Source organism: Schistocerca piceifrons, chromosome 3 (assembly GCF_021461385.2).
Source record: "Schistocerca piceifrons isolate TAMUIC-IGC-003096 chromosome 3, iqSchPice1.1, whole genome shotgun sequence".
Lineage (NCBI taxonomy): Eukaryota > Metazoa > Arthropoda > Insecta > Orthoptera > Acrididae > Schistocerca > Schistocerca piceifrons.
Window position 1 is genome coordinate 61,930,668 of NC_060140.1, and position 23,498 is coordinate 61,954,165.

General features: G+C 43.8%; 1 protein-coding gene across 1 annotated transcript in view; it reads right to left on the reverse strand.

Moving 5' to 3' along the window:
* Positions 1-15,659: 15,659 nt before the first annotated feature.
* The window catches only part of LOC124788292, a 47,873-nt gene continuing 40,034 nt past the window's right edge, over positions 15,660-23,498 (reverse strand). Inside the window, exon 3 of the mRNA XM_047255524.1 lies at positions 15,660-17,009. Within this exon, the coding sequence (XP_047111480.1) occupies positions 16,807-17,009 (203 nt within the window). The 3' untranslated portion in view covers positions 15,660-16,806. The remainder of the gene's footprint in view (positions 17,010-23,498) is intronic.

The window sequence follows — 23,498 nt, forward strand, 5'->3', positions numbered from 1 at the left end:
TCTCACTGTGGCCTTTACAGATCAAAATTATCCTCTCAACCTTGTACACAAACAAATCTCCTGTGCCTTATCTTTCCAGTCACGCACCACCTTCCAAAGTTTCACCATCTGGACACAGAGGAGCATTCCTATCATAACTCAGTACCACCCAGGACTGGAGCAACTGAATTACATTCTCCGCCAGGGTTCTGACTACTTCTCATCGTGCCTTGAAATGAGAAATGTCTCACCCACTATCCTTCCAACCCCTCCCACAGTGGTATTCTGCCGCCCACCAAACCTACACAATATACTCGTCCACCCCTACACAACCCTGCTCCCAACCCCTTCCCTCATGACTCATATCACTGTAATAGTCCTACATTCAAGACCTGTCCAGTACATCCTCCCACTACCATCTACTCCAGTCCTGTCACAGACATCACCTATCCCATCAAAGACAGGGCTACCTGTGAAAGCAGTAATGTGATCTACAAGCTAAGCTGCAACCACTGTGCTACATTATATGGGGGTATGACAACCAACAAACTGTCTGTCCACATGAATGGCCACCAACAGACTGTGACCAAGAAACAAGTGGACCGGCCTGTTGCTGAGCACCCACCCAACATGACATTCTTCATTTCAAAGACCGCTCCACAGGCTGTGCCATATTGATCCTTCCCACCAACAGCAGCTTTTCTGTATCGCGCACGTGGGAACTCTCCCTGCAATAAGTTCCTGTAATGCTCCTGATCTCAACCTTCATTAGTCATTGTCCTTACCCATCTAGCACCTTCCCTGCTCTCACTCCAGCACCACACCGCCCTGTATTCCACCAACAAACCCACTCTTTTTACTTCTCTCCTTCCTGCTACCCCCCGACCTCCAAATCTCTCCCACCCTTCTCATCTAACCTCTCGACTGCACCTAGCTGCCCTACCCTATCCCCACATCGTCCCAGCAGGCTCCCTAGTGGCACATATATGTATATATATAATAGAGAGAAACATTCCACGTGGGAAAAATATATCTAAAAACAAAGATCCTGTAACTTACCAAACGAAAGCGTTGGTACGTTGATAGAAACAATAACAAACACAAACACACACACAAATTTCAAGCTTTCACAACCCACAGTTGCTTCATCAGGAAATAGGGAAGGAGAGAGAAAGACAAAAGGATGTGGGTTTTAAGGGAGAGGGTAAGGAGTCATTCCAATCCCGGGAGCGGAAAGACTTAGCTTGTGGAGAAAAAGGGACAGATATACACTCGCACACACACACATATCCATCCGCACATACACAGACACAAGCAGACATTTGTAAAGGCAAAGAGTTTGGGCAGAGATGTCAGTCGAGGCAGATATACAGAGGCAAAGATGTTGTTGAAAGACAGGTGAGGTATGAGCGGCGGCAACTTGAAATTAGCGGAGGTTGAGGCCTGGCGGATAACAAGAAGAGAGGATATAGTGAAGGGCAAGTTCCCATCGCTGGAAATCTGATAGGTTGGTGTCAGTGGGAAGTATCCAGATAACCTGGACGGTGTAACACTGTGCCAAGATGTGCTGGCCGTGCACCAAGGCATGCTTAGCCACAGGGTGATTCTCATTACCAACAAACACTGTCTGCCTGTGTCCGTTCATGCGAATGGACAGTTTGTTGCTGGTCATTCCCACACAGAAAGCTTCACAGTGTAGGCAGGTCAGTTGGTAAACCACGTGGGTGCTGTCACATGTGGCTCTGCCTTTGATCGTGTACACCTCCCAGGTTAGAGGACTGGAGTAGGTGGTGGTGGGAGGGTGCATGGGACAGGTTTTACACCGGGGGCAGTTACAAGGGTAGAAGCCAGAGGGTAGGGAAGGTGGTTTGGGGATTTCTTAGGGATGAACCAAGAGGTTACGGAGGTTAGGTGAACGGCGGAAAGACACTCTTAGTGGAGTGGGAAGGATTTTGTGAAGGATGGATCTCATTTCAGGGCAGGATTTGAGGAAGTCGTATCCCTGCTGGAGAGCTACATTCAGAGTCTTCCAGTCCCGGAATGTATCCTGTCACAAGTGGGGCACTTTTGGGATTCTTCTGTGGGAGGTTCTGGGTTTGGGGGCATGAGGAAGTGGCTCTGGTTATTTACTTCTGTACCAGGTCGGAAAGGTAGTTGCGGGATGCGAAGCTGTTTTCAGGTTGTTGGTGTTAAGGGGATAGGCATTCGGGATTGGAGCAGATTCGTTTGCCATGAAGACCTAGGCTGTAGGGAAGGCACCGCTTGATATGGAACGGGTGGCAGCTGTCATAATGGAGGTACTGTTGCTTGTTGGTGGGTTTGACGTGGACGGATGTGTGAAGCTGGCCATTGGACAGATGGAGGACAACTTCGAGGAAAGTGGCATGGGATTTGGAGTAGGACCAGGTGAATCTGATGGAACCAAAGGAGTAGAGGTTGGAGAGGAAATTCTGGAGTTCTTCCTCACTGTGAGTACAGATCATGAAGATGTCATCAATAAATCTGTACCAAACTTTGGGTTGGCGGGCCTGGGTAACCAAGAAGGCTTCCTCTAAGTGACCCATAAATAGGTTGGCGTACAAGGTGGCCATCCTGGTACCCATGGCTGTTCCCTTTAATTGTTGGTATGTCTGGCCTTCAAAAGTGAAAAAGTTGTGAGTTAGGATGAAGCTGGCTGAGGTAATGAGGAAAGAGGTTTTAGGTAGGGTGGCAGGTGATCAGCATGAAAGGAAGTGCTCCATCGCAGCGAGGCCCTAGCCGTGCGGGATATTTGTGTATAAGGGAGTGGCATCAATGGTTACAAGGATGGTTTCCAGGGTTAACAGATTCGGTAAGGATTCCAGGCGTTCGAGAAAGTGGTTGGTGTCTTTGATGAAGGATGGGAGACTGCATGTAATGGGTTGAAGATGTTGATCTACGTAGGCAGAGATACGTTCTGTGGGGGCTTGGTAACCAGCTACAATGGGGCGGGTGGGATGATTGGTTTTGTGAATTTTAAGAAGTAGGTAGAAGGTGGGCGTGCAGGGTGTCATTGGGGTCAGGAGGCTGATGGAGTCAGGTGAAAGGTTTTGTAGAAGGCCTAAGGTTCTGAGGATTCCTTGAAGCTCCACCTGGACATCAGGAATGGGATTACCTTGGCAAACTTTGTATGTAGTGTTGTCTGAAAGCTGACGCAGTCCCTCAGCCACATACTCCCGATGATCAAGTACCACAGTCATGGAAACCTTGTCCGCCGGAAGAATGACAATGGATCGATCAGCCTTCAGATCACGGATAGCCTGGCTTCAGCTGTGGTGATATTGGGATAGGATTAAGGTTTTTCAAGAAGGATTGGGAGGCAAGGCTGGAAGTGAGAAATTCCTGGAACGTTTGGAGGGGGTGATTTTGAGGAAGAGGAGGTGGGTCCCGCTGTGACAGAAGACCAAACTGTTCCAGGCAGGGTTCAATTTGGATAGTGTCTTGGGGAGTTGGATCATTAGGAGTAGGATCAGGGTTATTTTTCTTCGTGGCAAAGTGATATTTCCAGCAGAGAGTACGAGTGTAGGAGAGTAAATCTTTGAAGAGGGCTGTTTGGTTGAATGTGGGAGTAGGGCAGAAGGTGAGGCCTTTGGATAGGACAGAGGTTTCGGATTGGGAGAGAGGTTTGGAGGAAAGGTTAACCACTGAATTGGGGTGTTGTGGTTGCAGATTGTGTTGATTAGAATTTTGAGGTTTTGGGGGGAGTGGAGCTGGGAGTGGGAGATTAAGTAGATGGGATAGACTGGAGTTGTGAGCAATGAGAGGAGGTTGAGGTTTGCTGGAAAGGTTGTGGAGGGTGAGTGAGTTGCCTTTCCGGAGGTGGGAGACCAGGAGAATGGGTAGTTTTTTGAGGTGGAGGGTGGCATGCTGTTCTAATTTGCGGTTGGCCTGTAGCAGGATGCTCTGACCAGCCGGTGTGGATGTGGGAGAGGAAAGATTGAGGACTTTTATTAAGGACAGGAGTTGATGGGTGTGTTCATTGGCTGAGTGGATGCGTAGGCAAAGGATTAGGCGGGTGAGGGCTATGGATTGTTCAGTTTGGAACTGGTATAGGGACTGATGGAAAGACGGGTTACAAGCAAAGATAAGAACTTTAAGTGTGAGGCCTTTGGGGTAATGCCAAATGTCAGACAAGCCTGAGTAAACAAAATAAGGGAGCGTAATCTGGCTAGGGCAAAGGCATGTTTGCAGAGGGAATGTAAATAAAACTTAATGGGGTCGTTGTGGGGATGTTGTGAGGATGACATGGTATTAGAATGTGGAAAGTGTGGTGTCACCGCCAGACACCACACTTGCCAGGTGGTAGCATTTAAATCGGCCGCGGTCCGTTAGTATACGTCGGACCCGCGTGTCGCCACTGTCAGTGATTGCAGACCGAGCGCCGCCACACGGCAGGTCTAGAGAGACTTCCTAGCACTCGCCCCAGTTGTATAGCCGACTTTGCTAGCGATGGTTCACTGACAAATTACGCTCTCAATTGCCGAGACGATAGTTAGCATTGCCTTCAGCTACGTCATTTGCTACGACCTAGCAAGGCGCCATTATCAATTGCTATTTATCTTGTGATGCATGTACCGTCAGACCGATGTTCACCAATTATGGATTAAAGTTAAGTATTCCAGAAGCTACATACTTTTTTTAATAGACTCAACTCCTTTAACTGTTCCAGACCTCACGCCAGCCTGCGAGAACTTAAGCGCGTGCCTTTCGGCTACCTTATAGTAGCTTGGCTGTCTTGCCAAGTCACAACAGAAATTGTAACATGAAGCTCAAATGAAAATAAAAATAAAAATATATGGGGAGAGATAAAGGTGAACTAGAAAGCAACTGGAGATCTGGTGTGAAAACAGTCGAAAAAGTGTTGGTTAAAGCTGAGCTATGTTGATCCTGTGGTGAACTTAGGTTGGTAAACAACGATGTGCACAAAGGTTAGGTGGTTGTGTTGCCTCCAAAACACGTTAAGGGTGGAAAAATTCGGGAAAATTTCGAAAAACCGCGTGTAAATGTATTAAAAGGAGTGGTTTTGTTGTGGCAGGTTATGAAAATGAGGTTAACAATTGTTTGACAAAAAAATAATGACGTTAAAACCTGTGGTAAGCGGCTAAAAATGATCGGTGACGTGGGAAAAACGGAAATGGAAATATAGCGAAAGTTGTTAGAACTAGCCGAAATGGTTATTTAATAGGTGAAAGGAACTGTTTGTGAACTGTAAACAGTGGATTTTATAGCAGCGTTAGTGTTGAAAGCGGAAAAAAAATTTTTTGGTTATCAGAACGTATCTCTGCCTACGTAGGTCAACAACTTCAACCCATTACATGCAGTCTCCCAGTCTCCCATCCTTCATCAAAGACACCAACCACTTTCTCTGTGGTGTCACCGTCAGACATCACACTTGCTAGGTGGTAGCCTTTAAATCAGCCACGGTCCGTTAGTATACGTCGGACCCGCGTGTCACCACTATCAGTGATTGCAGACCGAGCGCCGCCACACGGCAGGTCTAGAGAGACTTCCTAGCACTCGCTCCAGTTGTACAGCCGACTTTGCTAGCGATGGTTCACTGACAAATTACGCTCTCATTTGCCGAGACGATAGTTAGCATAGTCTTCAGCTACGTCATTTGCTACGACCTAGCAAGGCGCCATTACCAGTTACTATTGATGCTGTAAAACATGTACTGTCAAGAGCGATGTTCACCAATTATGGATTAAAGTTAAGTATTCCAGCAGCTACGTACGTTTTTTGCTAGTATAATTTCCTCGACCTGTTCCAGACCTCACGTCAGCCTGCGTGAGCTAAAACGCGTGCCTTTTGGCTTCCTCTCATAGTGGGTTGGCTCTCTTGCCAATCCACAACATTTGGCGACGAGGCCAATTCGTGTTCGTAACTATACTGCCCTGATTTACTAGTGTAATGGCTTCGCCACAATCTCCAGATGTACTGTCCGAATTTTATCTTTTACAGAACCAGCAGACGCAGGCCTTACTGGATGCCCTTGGACAGCTCGTCCAGGGTCAACATGCAATGCATAGCGATGCGGCAGCCGCCGCTCCACCGCTCATGCAGCCACAACACACTGTTGCACCAACTTTTCGACCTTTTGATGCTGCACTGGAAAGCTGGACGAAGTGGTCACGCCAATTTGGATTCCATCTCGCCGCCTACAGAATTCAAGGTAATGAGCAGCAGCCTTTTCTCCTTTCCTCCGTAGGGGTGCACACGTACCATGTGATAGTCAAATTATTTCCCCAATGCGACGTAGCAACTCTGTCCTACGACGAAATTTTGTCTGCATTAGATGCATATTTCAAAAAAATCAGTCAATGTAGTTGCAAAAAGGTATACCTTCTTTTGTACAAAACGTATGGCAGGTCAGACTAATAGGGAGTGGGTTGCAACTTTGCAAGGCCTTACTAGGGATTGTGCTTTTGAGTGTCAATGTGGACTCCCTTATTCAGATACTATGGTATGTGATGCAGTTGCACAGAACGTTTCTGATGTTCGTATAAGGGAACAGATTTTGAAACTAGTCAATCCCTCCCTTCAACAAGTGATGGACATATTGGATCGGCAGGACACACTTGACTTTGCTCAGGAATCATTTGAAACTTCACCAGCCGTGTGTCACGTTAACCGGCCCGCCGGGCGAGCTGCACGGAGCGGTAAACAGCCCTCGCGCACGGCCGCCTGGCTCTCAGACACGTGTGCCGCGCAGGCAAGTAAATGCAGTGCTAAAATCATGCCCGCGGTGTGCTACTAGACATTCACGTGAGAATTGCCCGTCACGCCAAGCTATTTGCTTTTTCTGTAATAAAAAAGGACATGTTCAGAGTGTCAGAAAAAGCTCAGATCGGACACTCACAACCATTCCAGGCCCTGTGCTTCGCACCGGAATCAGAATCGAACAAAGGATACGCTGGCTTGTGAAACTTCGCCCATGGAAATTCATGTAGTTCATTCCACTCCGCCCAGTGCTACTCTCTCTAACAGTGACTGTGTTCGTCCCACAAACAGTGTGCGTCAACATCAACAGAAATCCCGTCATGTCACAAGTGATTTTGTACCAGTGTCAGTTCACGTTGCACGAGACAGTCGCTCTTGTCGTCAACAGGACAATAAACTTTTTGTAGACTTGGACATTGACGGCAAAGTGATCCCATTCCAGCTCAATACTGGAGCTGCAGTTTCACTGATCAATCAAGACACGTACAAACAGCTGGGCACACCTCCGTTGCGTGCCACAAATGTTAAGCTAACTACATATTCAGGTCACGGGCTCCCTGTGTTAGGACAGTGCAGCCTTCTTGCAACATACAAGGGACAAACAAAACTTGTGTCATTGCACGTCCTTCGTTCTTCTTCTGCAGTGAGCTTGTTTGGTTTCGTTTTGTTTCAGTTGTTTAACTTGTCTATAGTCAATCAGGTCCTATCAGTGAACCAGACTGTGCCTTCAGACAGTGTTTCTCGTCTATGTGAAGAGTTTGCAGACATTTTTGCACCGGGCCTCGGTTGCACTAAGAACTATAAAGCACATTTGGAACTGAAAGTAAACACGCAACCAAAATTTTTCAGAGCGTGCAATGTTCCCCACGCATTGCGTGATGAGGCCGCAAAAACATTACACGATTTGGAATCACAAGGTAATTGAACGTGTGCAGGCTTCTCTCTGGGCATCACCCTTAGTAATTTTGCAAAAACCTTCCGGAAAATTGAGACTTTGTGTAGACTTCAAGGCAACAGTGAATCCACAACTAGTGATTGCAACTTTTCCTTTATCCCGCCTGGAAGATCTTTTTGACAAACTGTGCACTGGTAAATATTTTTCGAAGTTGGACCTAGCAGATGCGTACTTGCAAATACCGGTGGATGAAGAATCCCAGCGCATTTTGGTGGTTAACACGCATCTTGGTTTGTATCGCTTCAAACAACTGCCATTCGGGTGTACATCCGCCCCTGCATTGTTTTAGCAATATCTACAAACTGTTTGTGCATCGGTCCCTACTGCAGAAAACTATCTGGACGATATTGTGATCTCCGGAAAGACGGAAGAAGAACATTTAGCCAATCTCAGAACATTATTTCAGGTCTTGCGACAAAATGGTCTTCGCTTGCGGAAGGACAAATGTGTGTTTTTTGCTCGCGACTTACCCTATCTGAGACATGTACTCAATGCCCAAGGCATACATCCCAGTCCAGAACACCTCCGTGCCATACAGGACCTGCCTTCGCCGCAAAATTTGAAGCAGCTACAGTGTGTGCTGGGAAAAATAAATTGCTATAACAAATATGTTCCCCATGCCTCTTCCATTTCAGCTCCGCTTCATCGCTTACACCATAAAGGTGTTCCATTCGTCTGGACGACGGAATGCGAATGCGCCTTTCGCCAGTTGAAATCGGCGTTGCTTTCCAATACTTCCCTTACGCCATTCGATCCCCGGAAGCCCCTTTTGTTGATGGTGAATGCATCGGATTTTGGGATCGGTACTGTGCTTGCGCACAAAGATGGTTCGCACGATCGTCCTATTGCCTTTGCGTCCAAATTGCTCTCGTCTGCGCAAAGAAATTATTCACAGATAGAGAAAGAAGCCTTGGCTCTCGTATTTGGTGTTACAAAGTTTCATGATTTCTTGTATGGTCGTCACTTTACCATCATCACAGCCCACAAACCTTTGACATTGCTTTTTCATCCGACCAAGCCTGTACCTCCACGTACAGTGCAGAAATTCATTCGCTGGTCTGTTTTCCTCTCGCAGTACCGCTATGATATCTTGTATCGGTCCACTGCTAAGCACGGAAACGCCGATGCGTTGTCCCATTTGCCTGTTGCTGAGGATAGAGCATTCGATTCCTCCAAACTTGCTTGCATGTTCATTGATTCGGAAACCAATGACGTGGTCGACTCGTTTCCGATTGATTTTCGTTGTGTAGCTACAGCCACAGCCGCTGACCCTGTCCTGGCTACCGTTCTGCGTTTTGTTACTACTCAATGGCCCTTGTCAAAGTCACAGATCGGGGATCCGTTGGTTCGCCGATTTTTTGCTCACAAGGAGAGACTTTTTGTACGACGTGGTGTTTTGCTGTTGCATTCTGATAATGATCAGTCCAGGGTCGTGGTCCCACGTTCATTACAGTCCTCTGTCTTACGGCTTCTCCACCAAGGACATTGGGGTATAGTGAGAATGAAGCAACTTGCTCGTCAGCACTGTACTTGGTTCGGAATCATGCCGCGATTACGAATATGTGCTCTTCTTGCATGGTGTGTGCCAAACAACAATCACTATCACTGCGGAAATTCTTTGCATGGCCAAAAGCCACCTCCCCTTGGCAACGCTTACACATCAATTTTGCTGGTCCATTCTGGAAGGCTCAATGGTTGGTTGTGGTAGATTCATTCAGTAATTTTCCTTTTGTTGTCCAGATGTCTTCCACGATGTCATCTGCCACCATCCAAGCGTTATCCACTATCTTTTGCATTGAAGGTCTTCCACAGACTATTGTTTCCGACAATGGCCCACAATTCATGTCCGCAGAATTTCAGGCATTCTGCAAGGCCTATGGTATTCAACATCTGACGTCCGCGCCATTTTCGCCACTGTCAAACAGTGCCGCTGAACGTTTGGTCAGGACTTTCAACTCACAGATGTTGAAGTTGAAAGAGTCGCATTCTTGGGAGGATGCGTTATTGCTCTTTTTGTCCTCGTATCGCTCTCAGCCTCGAGATGGTCGCTCGCCGGCTGAGTTGCTTCACGGTCTCCCTCATCGCACCTTGATGTCTTTGCTACATCCGCCGCATCAGGTTCCTGTGCAGCGGCAGACTCCTGCTTTTGCTCTAGGCGACGTTGTCTACTACCACAACTATCATGGCGTTGGCTCGAAGGGCGCATTCTTCACTGTCTCGGCTGCGCTATGTATCTGGTTTTGGGGGCCTCTGGTGAGGTGTGTCGGCATCTCAATCAGCTGCGCCTCTGTCGTCGCACAGGATCTGCCACTCCCCGTCTACTTTCAGCGACGGTGCCGTCCGGTCAGCACCCTGGGGACCATCTACTGGCTCGCCTCAGGCCCAGGTGTTACCGACGCTGCCTTCCATTTTGCCCCATAGCGACGCGCCGCCGCCGCTGCCTGTTCTCCTGCTGGCGACGCCCGCAGTGAACGTCCCGCTGCAACCGCCGGGCGCCTCCCTGGGTCACACGCTGCCGATCGCTTCCCATGACCAGTTGTCCTCCGCCATGGAACTCTTGCCCGCTCCGGACCATATGTCGTCTTCGCCCGTCGGGTGCCCCGGCCCGATGGAGGTCGACCCTTCGGCCCCTCCTGTCTCTCTACGGGTGCATACACCTCATGTTGACGTGCACCCTGTAGCAGGTTTTCAGGCGTTTCCTAGCTCCCCTTGGTCCGAATGGCAGGGTGCGGGTGGCACAGCCTCGCCTGTTATTAGGCTCCCCACCTCGTCGCATACGTCAACATGGGGTCCTTCCCCCAGCGGACGGAAGCCTTATGCCACAACCATTCGCCGATTTGCGGGGGAGGAATGTGGTGTCACTGCCAGACACCACATTTGCCTTTAAATCGGCTGTGGTCCGTTACTATACGTCAGACCCGCGTGTCACCACTATCAGTGATTGCAGACCGAGCGCCGCCACACGGCAGGTCTAGAGAGACTTCCTAGCACTCGCCCCAGTTGTACAGCCGACTTTGCTAGCGATGGTTCACTGACAAATTACGCTCTCATTTGCCGAGACGATAGTTAGCATAGCCTTCAGCTACGTCATTTGCTACGACCTAGCAAGTCGCCATTACCAGTTACTATTGATGCTGTAAAACAGGTACCGTCAAGAGCGATGTTCACCAATTATGGATTAAAGTTAAGTATTCCAGCAGCTACGTACATTTTTTGCTAGTATAATTTCCTTGACCTGTTCCAGACCTCACGCCAGCCTGCGAGAGCTAAAACGCGTGCCTTTCGGCTTCCTCTCATAGTGGGTTCGCTCTCTTGCCAATCCACAACATTCTCGAACGCCTGGAATCCTTACCCAATCTGTTAACCCTGGAAACCATCCTTGTAACCACTGATGCCACTTCCTTATACACAAATATCCTGCACGTCCAGGGCCTCACTGCGATGGAGCACTTCCTTTCACGCCGATCACCTGCCACCCTACCTAAAACCTCTTTCCTCATTACCTTAGCCAGCTTCATCCTAACTCACTACTTCTTCACTTTCGAAGGCCAGACATACCAACAATTAAAGGGAACAGCCATGGGTACCAGGATGGCCACCTTGTATGCAAACCTATTTATGGGTCGCTTAGAAGAAGCCTTCTTGGTTACCCAGGCCTGCCAACCCAAAGTTTGGTACAGATTTATTGATGACATCTTCATGATCTGTACTCACAGTGAGGAAGAACTCCAGAATTTCCTCTCCAACCTCTACTCCTTTGGTTCCATCAGATTCACCTGGTCCTACTCCAGATCCCATGCCACTTTCCTCGACGTTGTCCTCCATCTGTCCAATGGCCAGCTTCACACATCCGTCCACATCAAACCCACCAATAAGCAACAGTACCTCCATTATGACAGCTGCCACCCATTCCATATCAAGCGGTGCCTTTTCTACAGCCTAGGTCTTCATGGCAAATGAATCTGCTCCAATCCCGAATCCCTGACCCATTACACCAGCAATCTGAAAACAGCTTTCGCATCCTGCAACTACCCTCCCGACCTGGTACAGAAGCAAATAACCACAGCCACTTTCTCATCCCCCCAAACCCAGAACCTCCCACAGAAGAATCCCAAAGGCCCCACATGTGACAGGATACTTTCCGGGACTGGATCAGACTCTGAATGTGGCTCTCCAGCAGGGATACGACTTCCTCAAATCCTGCCCTGAAATGAGATCCATCCTCCACTAAGTCCTCCCCACTCCACCAAGAGTGTCTTTCCGCCGTCCACCTAACCTTCGTAACCTCTTGGTTCATCCCTATGACATCCCCAAACCACCTTCCCTACCTTCTGGCTCCTACCCTTGTAACCGCCCCTGGTGTAAAATCAGTCCCATGCACCCTCCCACCACCACCTATTCCAGTCCTGTAACCCGGAAGGTGTACACAGTCAAAGGCAGAGCCACGTGTGACAGAACCCACGTGATTTACCGACTGACCTGCCTACACTGTGAAGCTTTCTATGTGGGAATGAGCAGCAACAAAGTATGCATTCGCATGAACGGACACAGGCAGACAGTGTTTGTTGGTAATGAGAATCACCCTGTGGCTAAGCATGCCTTGATGCACGGCCAGCACATCTTGGCACAGTGTTACAACGTCCGAGTTATCTTGATACTTCCCACTGACACCAACCTACCAGAACTCCAGAGATGGGAACTTGCCCTTCAATATATTCTCTCTTCCCGATACCCACCAGGACTCAACCTCTGCTAATTTCAAGTTGCCACTGCTCATACCTCACCTGTCATTCAATATCATCTTTGCCTCTGTACTTCTGCCTTGACTGACATCTCTACCCAAACTCTTTGCCTTTACATATGATGCTTGAGTCTGTTATGTGCAGATGGATATGTGTGTGTGTGTGTGTGTGTGTGTGTGTGTGTGTGTGTGTGTGTGTGTGCGCGTGTGTGTGCGCGCGTGCGTGAATGTATACCTGTCCCTTTTTCCCCCCAAGCTAAGTCTTTCCACTCCTGGGATTGGAATGACTCCTTACCCTATCCCTCAAAATCCACATCCTTTCGTCTTTCTCTCTCCTTCCCTCTTTCCTGATGAAGCAACCTTGGGTTGCGAAAGCTTGAAATTTGTGTGTGTGTTGTGTGTTTTTTATTCTTTCTATCTACCAGCGCTGTCCCATTTGGTAAGTCACAGCATAGAGGGAAACATTCCACGTGGGAAAAATATATCTAAAAACAAAGATGATGTAACTTACCAAACAAAAGCATTGGCAGGTTGATAGGCACACAAGCAAACACAAACACACACACAAAATTCAAACTTTCACAACCAACGGTTGCTACATCAGAAAAGAAGGAAGGAGAGGGAAAGACGAAAGGATGTGGGTTTTAAGGGAGAGGGTAAGGAGTCATTCCAATCCCGGGAGTGGAAAGACTTACCTTAGGGGGAAAAAAGGACAGGTATACACTCACGCACACACACACACATATCCATCCGCACATATACAGACACAAGCAGACATTTGTAAAGGCAAAGAGTTTGGGCAGAGATGTTTCCTCAACAACATCTTTGCCTCTGTACTACCACCTCGACTGACATCTCTGCCCAAACTCTTTGCCTTTACAAATGTCTGCTTGTGTCTGTATATGTGCGGATGGATGTGTGTGTGTGTACGAGTGCATACCTGTCGTTTTTTCCCCCTAAGGTAAGTCTTTCTGCTCCTGGGATTGGAATGACCCTTACCCTCTCCCTTAAAACCCACATCCTTTCGTCTTTCCCTCTCCTTCCCTCTTTCCTGATGAAGAAACTGTGGGTTGCGAAAGCTTGAAATTTGTGTGTGTGTTTGTGTTTGTTATTGTTTCTATCAACTATTAACGTACCAACGCTTTCATTTGGTAAGTTACAGAATCTTTGTTTCTATATATATAAACAAAGATTATGTAACTTACCAAATGAAGGCGTTGGCATGTTGATAGGCACACAAACAAACACAAACACACACACAAAATTCAAGCTTTTGCAACCAACGGTTGCTTCATCAGGAAAGAGGGAAGGAGAGGGAAAGACGAAAGGATGTGGGTTTTGAGGGAGAGGGTAAGGAGTCATACCAATCCCGGGAGCGGAAAGACTTACCTTAGGGGGAAAAAGGACAGGTATACACTCGCGCGCACACACACACACACACACACACACACACACACACACACACACACATATACACCCACACATATACAGACACAAGCAGACATTTGTAAAGGCAAAGAGTTTGGGCAGAGATGTCAGTCGAGGCGGTAGTACAGAGGCATAGATGTTGTTGAAGAAACATCTCTGCCCAAACTCTTTGCCTTTACAAATGTCTGCTTGTGTCTGTATATGAGTGGATGGATGTGTGTGTGTGTGTGTGTGTGTGTGTGTGTGTGTGTGTGTGTGTGTGTCTGTCTGTCTGTCTGTCTGTCTATTTTCAACAAAGGTCTTGTTGGCCGAAAGCTTATTTTGTGACAGTCTTTTTGTTGTGGCTATCTGAAACTCAGCATCTCCTCTATATGTGAGTAGCAATTATCCTTTTCATAATACTGTATGAAGATTTAACACTGGGGTGCCTCGCAGCTTGCCACCTCAAGCGTCAGCTTCTAACGCTTGGGCCTTAAACCAGTCCTGCCTATGATGACAGGGTTCACATTTCATTTCATAAGTTGACAATTATTTATTTTAACTTGATGGCCAATCATAATTAACAGTCAACCTAAGGGAAAATGTTCTGAGTACAATGTACCTATATCATGTAATCGTTGTTCTGTGTTGTCGTTTTTACAGTTTGTGTGTAGATATTTGAGATAGATTGGGGATCAACTCAGGATTTGTGAAAATGAGCGTGGCACTTTGACTATAAAGTGGATCTGAGCTCACTAGCATAGAGGCCTATGGTCGTTACTCTGGCCTGTGGATTCCATCAGACATGGCTCACCTCAATGTCCCATAAGCTAACGCACTAAGTAGTAAATATCAATGAAAATTAATTTTTGAAAATACAGTGTAATTGGATAGATAAACAAGTCTTCTCACCAAGCAGCTGCAGAAGAAATTCTATATGAACGTTAAAGAAATGTACAAGCTTTCAGAACAAGTGGCGCCGTCTTCTGGCAGAAGGGGTGAAATGGAATGAAGTGGAAGGAAGAAGGATGAAGGAAAAGGACTGTCCAGATTTAAGAGATGGAGAGAATTTGGAAAAGTCATCCAAAACCCTGGGTCAGAGGAGACTTACCAGATGGGATGAGAAGGAAAGACTGATTGTTGGGGACTGTACCAGATAGGATTTCAAACCCTGAGAGCTAAGTATTAAGTTACACGAGTAGCTTTTTGGATCTTCTGTATCTCCTCAATTAATCCAACCTGGTCAGGATCCCAGACTGATCAACAATAGCAAGAATCAGTCAAGCAAGGATTTTATATGCTACCTCCTTGCTGGGTGAGATATATTTCCATAGGATCCTTCTAACAAACCTCTGACCCACATACCTTTTGCTACAACTTATTTTGTTTTGTTATTTCGCCACAAAGCACTCCAAGTTTGTGTTCGTAGACATTTTATGGCTGAGACTTATTCAAAGAGTAAGTGTCAATCAGATGTTCTCCCAGTGTATTTGCAGCTTGTAGCACTCTAGGGTGTTCGCCGGGTCACACGTAATTCATCCACGATATTTTGGCAGACAGGCTCATTGCCATCTTCATGTGGTCCCAGGTGACTTGACCCAAACTGACACCCAAGTATTCTATGAGGGTCAATCATGTTATAGAACTATAATGGTCTGTGTACAGTAACTTTGCCTGCATCATTACAAATAAAAAAACAAGACTTAAACTAGCATATCGAGGGGGCACTATAGTTTCACCTGTTACAAAACATTGATCACACTGTTTGAAGATATTCTTCAGTATATAATAATTCATAATCTTTCTTCTTAAGACATCAGATTTCAAAAGACACCAAGGTTAATTTGCATTTATGTTCCTTTAATGAATACATATCACATTTTATCAAACGTACAAAATTATACATTCATTTTGATATTCAAAATATACATGACATTATTTCAACACTTGGTGGGCTCACTCAAATAAATATCAAGAATTTATTCACAACACTTACTCAGCCTTGTTACACAAAGAACTAATAATAATGGAATGTGGGGGAATGTCATGGGCAATAGTGTGAGACAGGTAAACTACCTTTACTGTACAATACTTCTGATTTTCTTTTAGGTTTGCATTCTTTGTTTCTTCGATGACTAGGCTTACTTCTGGTTAAAATCTCATCTTGGTTTACTGTATTCTTCAAAAGCATTAAGAAGTAATGTGTAAAAACCACAGAGAATGGTATTATATGGTAAATCAAAAAGAGACATCACGACTTCACAAGAAAAGAAAAAGCATACAGTAACTTTTACCAGCGAACATCAGAATTTTTCATTATTGAGTGACTGGTTAAGACATCTGTTTATTACAAAATGAGAAATCATGTTGATTTGTTCAAGTATAACGCAGATCTTTGTGCATCTCTTGATAATTCCTAAGTCAACTGAGAGTTATACATTTGCTCATCCATTGCAAAATAATATTTTACATTTGATATTTCTCTAATATAATGAATGAAAGAAGAATGTGCAGTAGAAAACTGATTAATGTTAATTAAGTCACAATTAGAATTTGTTAATAGTAATTGAAGTAACAGTCTCTTTACATGTCACAATTAACCATTTTTAATAGAAAACATCTTAACAAAAACTTCAGTACATGTCAACAGAACCAAGAGAACTGATTAAGACTGCACGGCTTGGAAGTAGATGATCTAAGATATTACTAGAAAAATATCAAAATCAAGCTGCACAAAGTGTAGGAACAAGCCCAAATCATGGTAACAACATAGGTCTACTCTAATCTATAAGTAAACTGTTGATCATAATTAAGAAAATTTTAAAGAGAGAGAGAGAGATATATATGAGCCACTTGGTTTCAAAAATCCAATAAAACATTTAGTGATGTAATAACATTTCTTGAGTTTAGAGCGATGAAGGAACTTGAGTATTCATCTTCAGCAGCACCAGCAGCAAATAATTAGGACTCAAAAGGAGATGACTGATCAGTTCACAAGCCAGTGCCCAATAAAACTGACAAATAATACAAAAATAAAAGACTGATGTAGATTTGTTGATGAGTTGCACAGGTCACCTTGACAAAAGCACATGAAAACTTTCCTGTAGTTCCACACTGTGTAGGCACAGCGTTCTTCAGAATCGGATGGTCCTCTTTGCAGACACATTCTCTGAGTTGCTATCCCATAGTCTGAAATGTAGTAAATTATTACAAATCATTAGTGTTAGTCCTATTTTATATAGATTCTGTCTGGAAAACACATTTGGTTTAACATTATCATTTGTTTAAAAAGTATGCCTTTATAGTTAAGCTCCACCAAGACAGCTAAATATTTTGTTTTTTTACATTGTATTCCAAGCCCATAAGATTGTACATATGTGTGAGGTACCCCTCCCTTGTAGATATATTCATCAAAAAAAACAATTCAGATATTAAACACTACATATTCAGTGGAAAATAATAAATTAAAACAGGAGTACAGTGTATGAAATTATTTTCATTGACAAAGATAATAATAATGCATCACTGACCAAATGATGGACTACAGTTTCAATGTTACAATATGTATGTGATACACTCTTGTACAGCTCAGGACAGTCAGTATCTACTTCAGAATATGTGATGATATTTAATTTCAACTACTGAGGATCATAAAAATAGACTGAGTTTTATGACAAAATCAGCTAAGTATTTCACAATACATATTTTAAATGTATGTATTTTGTTTTACTGCAGAAGGATATGATGTTGGACATTCCACTTCCTTATTGTTGATATCTATTGTTCTGTATAGCTCCTCTTGTTTCACAAATGATGCTATAATGATACTGTCATCTCTGGAGTTCTTCAAAGTTCAAGTTGTCGGGAATAATAGCTATCTAAGTTTAAGCCCAAACAGAGTGAGTGTTGGCAGTATCTACATGTACTGTGTACAAGTGATCACTTCAGAGTTCAATGATGAAAAAGATGAGCTTAAATGACGTTTCTTTTGATAGTGTATTGTGTACCATGGCACCATGCAAGTCCTGTTCTGATTTCACACACACCTCTCTCTCCTGAGAATCATCATATACATTTTCTCTGTTGTTTCAGCTGATACTTGCAATTTCATTTTTGCATCCTGTAGCTGGAGCCAGCCAAAACCAACACTCCTCATCATATCTATCATGAAACGGCCAGAATCGGTGGAAAGTATTGGTTTATTTCCTGTTGCAAACATAATGATTTTTAAAGTGGAATATTATGTGCCCATTTGACAGCGTGGTGCCAAATTAGTCTAATGCAATATTTGCTTTATTGATATGTATATTGCTTTATTGATATATATGCTTTATTGATATGTATAAAACAAAAAGAAGAACCAGTGTGACAGAGCTGCCCTGGCCTGTGTTGACTGCTACTGCCATAAAGAAGTGTTGCTAAGTTGCTGTCAGAGAACATTCTTTGTGTTTTACTGTTCCTGTTAATATGTATTGATAAAATGAATAATACATTAGACTAATATAGGACTGCTCTGTCAAATGGACAAATATAATTCTGATTTGTAAATCACTGGGAGACAAATCAACACTTTCCATCGACACTGGATGTCGTATAAAAGGTGTGATCAGCAGGATTTGTTTGGACTTATTCCGCTACATGTTGCAAAATGAAAATTGCAAATATTAGCTGAAACATCAGAGAAAATATGCCCGATGACCCATACAAGGAACACCCATATATAGGGTGTCCTACTGAGGAGGTTACAGCATCCGACAATGCTTGAAAATGATCATGAGTCAAAACTGTAATCACAATAAATAACATTTTAACAGCCTAAAGTGGAATGATTTCATTAAAAAACTTGAAGGGATTGTAGAGGGTTTCAGGAGGAACAAGTCTAGGATAGGAATCTGTGTCCGGAAATGTCTTCCAATGATGTTACAAAACATAGAAGCTATAGATATCGGCACCTGCCACTAGGTCATCCCTTCAGCAGCAAATGTGATTTTGTACGTTGAAGCCCCATAGGCAGAATGTCTCACAATGTTGTTTGTTATTCAGTGATCATGACTGATTGCCACAAATGCTAGAGGAGAACATGCATCTAGCTGCTGTATAGACGGGCCTTGTCTCCTACCAATGCAATACTGTTGTCTTTGTGGATGACTGCTTGAGATACGTGTTTCCATCTGCAGTTTATTTTTCTTCTGTACACTAAAAAAACATGGGAGATTTTAGAGAGTTCCGGGAGAAAAATAAACAGCAGATGAAAATCTGTGTCTGAAACCATCACCCACTTAAGCAACAGAGCTCTGTAACATCACTGGATGATGTTTCCAGATACAGGATCATGTCCTTGATTTGTTCCTTACGACACCCCCCCCCCCCCCAAGGTATATTGCAACATTTCTGGGGGGGGGGGGGGGGGGGGGTGTTCCAGAAATGTTGAATATAATATGCAGCAAACATGCCTTCCACCGAATGATGGTGTTTTAATCATCAAAATATGTGAAGTTAAATCTTTGTGACTGTTGCAGGATTATGTTTTTTTGTCATCTCAATCAATAGTTGCACCTCTCACAATGAAACCCATAATGGATGAGACTGTTATAGGAATGTAAATGAGAAGACATGAAAATTTATACCTCAGTGAGATGGGATGCAGTCAAACTCTGTCATCAGGTATCAGACACCTTTAGCCTGCTAGAAAGAAAAGGTGGAATCAACGCAAATAAGCCAAACAAACAGAATACAGCTGAGCTGCTGATTATGGGTTTAAGGAAACCAAACATCTAAGGTCATCAGCCCCTTTTCACCCCCCAGGACAGAATCAGTGTACCCCATCTGTCTGCATCCACAGTAAATTCGACATGTAAGCACGAAAAATGTCTTTAAATTTTGCATAGTGTGTATCTGAGGCATTACATGGGTACCAGCCTGGTATTCACATAGTGGGATTTGGGAAACTGCATAAAAATCACATCCTGGCTGGCCGGCACACCGACCACCACTGTCAATCCACCAGGTGGATTCATACCAGCCCTGGCGCACCTCCCTGTCCTGGAAGTGGGTGCTTTAACACGCACAGCTATCCAGACAGGTAAAAATAGCATAAAAGGCTCAAATATTTGAAACCTACTGATAATTTCTGCATGACATGTCATTTATTACAAGTCTGCAGCAAAGCTCATGGAGGTCTCCCAATAAAAATCTGAATTGTTTCCATTAAATGATTGTTGGTGCTAAGCCAACGACACAGGCATAGAAGGGTTGCAAAGCTGAACAGAGAAAAAAAACTAAGAAAGAAATGTGTGAGAGCTGACTTCTCCCACTACTTGAGTTCCTATCTTCTGCCTGTGAGAAGCAGCCTTCCATAGGCCCATTAGTGTAAATGCCAGTTCTACTGCAGCCTTTCACCCAAGTAGCATAATAGAGAAATGACTGCTACTGAACGAACATTATCACTAATAAATTTTATGCAGTAACAGTACATTTCATTCACACCTGCCACCCATACAATTTGCTCACATTTAACACTGGAGTTTTTGCTGCTACTTCACTATGGTATCTCAAATGGCAGCAAGCTTGTGGTGAAGTACACAATGCTATCTGTCTCAAGACTTGTGATTCTTGCTGATTTTTTATGAGATGCAAAGTGTGGTTGAAATATGAAAGTGATAACAGTGAGATATTTGGGGAAAATTTGAGTGTCTATTGAAAGGATAGACAAAAGAGGTATTGGGAATGGCATATTTGTCACAGTAGACTAGAAACTCAAATCCACCGAGACAGAAATTGAAGCTGCATCTGAGATTGTTTAGGTCCTTCTATCACCCACTAGACTCTTCTCCTGATGTAACCAAAAACTTAAGAGGAAACCTAAGTTCACTTGTATGTTAAGTTCCCCAACCATACTGTAAACCAAAGTTCACTTGTATGTTAAGTTTCCCAACCATACTGTAATGACCAGGGGAGACTTTAATCATCCAACAATCAAAAGGAAAAATTACAGTTTGTTAGTGGTGGCCAAGATAAGACACCACGCGAAACTCTTCTCTGAAAACTACCTGGAACAGATCGTTAGGAACCCCACTCATGATGACAATATATTGGATCTAATGGGAACAATCAAAATAGACCACTTTGCAGATGTCCACATTGAAACTGGAATCAGTGGCCATGAGACAGTTCTGGCAAGAATGATTATCAAAGTACAAAGGACAACTAAAACAAGCGGAAAGATATTTATGTTCAGTAAAAATCAAACAATGGAAAATCCAGGATGGAATGTAACAATACGAGGGAAGGAAAGTTGCTACTCACCATATAGCGGAGATACTGAGCCGCGATAGGCACAATAAAAAGATTCACACAATCATAGCTTTCGGCCATTAAGGCCTTTGTCAGCAGTAGACACACACACACACACACACACACACACACACACACACAAGCACAACTTGCACAAACATCTGCAATCTAAGAGAGCTGAAACTACACTCAAAAAACTCAATAGAGTCATATCTTAATGAGGAACTTGAAACTTTGAGCACAGGGCAGGAGCCTATAGAGGAAGTATGGCTCAAGTTAAAAAGAATGCACTGACTAGATGTGTACCCCACTAGAACAGTTCTTAATGAGATGGGACTTCAATGGTATACAGTCACTGTAAAGAAACTTCTAAAGAAACAGAGATTACTGCACAGTAGGTATAAAACAAAATATAGGGTTATAGGTAGAGAGATGCTGAATGAAACACTTTTGGCTGTCAAGAGAGCAATATGTGTTGCTTTCAATGACTACCATAGCAGAATATTGTCAAATCGTTTTTCACAAAACCCAAAGAAATTCTGGTCATATTTAGAGGCTGTTAGCAGCATCACAGTTAGTGTCCAGCCTCTAGCAAATGAGAAAACCCAGGAGAATTCCCACATTTTAATCCTCATACCACTGAACAAATGAATGAAATCAATATTAGTATCGGCGGTGTTGAGAAACAGCTGAAATCATTAAAACTTAACAACACTCTAGGGCTCAATGGAATACATATCTTACTGAATTTGCGGTTGAGTTAGCCCCTCTTCTAACTATAATCTATCATAGATCCCTCAATGAAAAAACCATGCCCAGTTCTTGGAAAAAAGCACAGGTCACACCCATCTACAAGAAGGGTAGTAGAAGTGATCCACAAAACTACCATCGAGTATCCCTGACATTGATTTGTTGTAGAACATTAGAACATATTCTGAGCTCAAACATAATGAGGTACCTTGAACAGAATGATCTCCTCAATGCCAATCAGCACAGATTCTGAAAATATCAATCACGTGGTACCCAACTCACACTTTTCTCACATGATATACTGGAACCTTCGGACAAAGGCAATCAGGAAGATAAAGTATTCCTTGATTTACAAAAGAATTTGACTTAGTACCACACCTACATTTATTATCTAAAGTATGATCATATAGGGTATCTAGCGAAATTTGTGACTGGATTGAGAACTTTTTGGTAGGGAGGACACAGCAAGTTATCTTAGATGGAGAGGCATCGTGAGATGTAGAAGTAACTTAAGATGTGCCCCAGGGAAGGGTGTTGGGACCCTTGCTGTTCATCTTCTACATTAATGACCTTGGAGACACTATTAAGAATAACTTCAGCCTTTCTGCAGATGATGCAGTTGTCCATACTGAAGTACTGTCTGAAAGAAGTTGCATAAATTATTTAGCCAGACCGTAATAAGATTTCAGAGTAGTGCAAAAATTGGCAACTAGCTTTAAATGTTCAGAAATATAAAACTGTGCACTTCACAAAATGAAGAAACGTAGTACTCTATGATATAATGAGTCACTGTTGTAATCGACCAACTCATACAATTACCTGGGTGTAACACTTTGTAGGGATATGAAATGGAATGATCACATAGGCTCAGTAGACGGTACATCAAGTGGTAGACTTCATTTTATTGGTAGAATACTTGGGAAGTGCTATCAATCTACAAAGGAAATTACTTACAAATTACTCATGCTCAAGTATCTGGGACCCGTACCAAATAGGACTAAGAGGCGGTATTGAACATATACAGAGAAGGGCAACATAACACAGATTTCTTTAATCCATGGGAGAGTGTCACAGAGATACTGAAGGAAGTGGACTGGCAGAACTTTGAAGATAGATGTAAACTATGGAGCATTCCCATGCTCCATATGTGAATGGAATGAGAAGAAACTGCAATAACTGGTACAATGGGGACATACTCTCTGTCATGCAATGCATGGTGCTTTGCAGAGTATAGATGTAGATGTAGACAGCGGAGGAATCTAGGAAAACAGTGAAGGGGACATGTAATTTATTTGCACTTCCAGAACTACTTTGTTGCTCCCAAGTTTTGGTCGCAGTTAGACTGAACAGTAAGAAATACACATTGGGAAACAAATTGCACGAGATCTGCTTTTTACAATAGGTGGACATATTGATCACACTTTGTTTAAGGTTACTGTTATTTGATCCACCCACGTAATCTTAAGGATTCTTCTGTAGCACTAGGTTTCTAAAGCTTCTATTCCCTTCCTGTCACAACTGTTTATCATTCATTTTTCACTTTAGTAAAAGTGTAAAGTGTCTTTGGAAAAGAATTCCTAACATACATTTATATTCGATGTTAACAAATCTTTCTTTTTCAGAAACTGTTTTCTT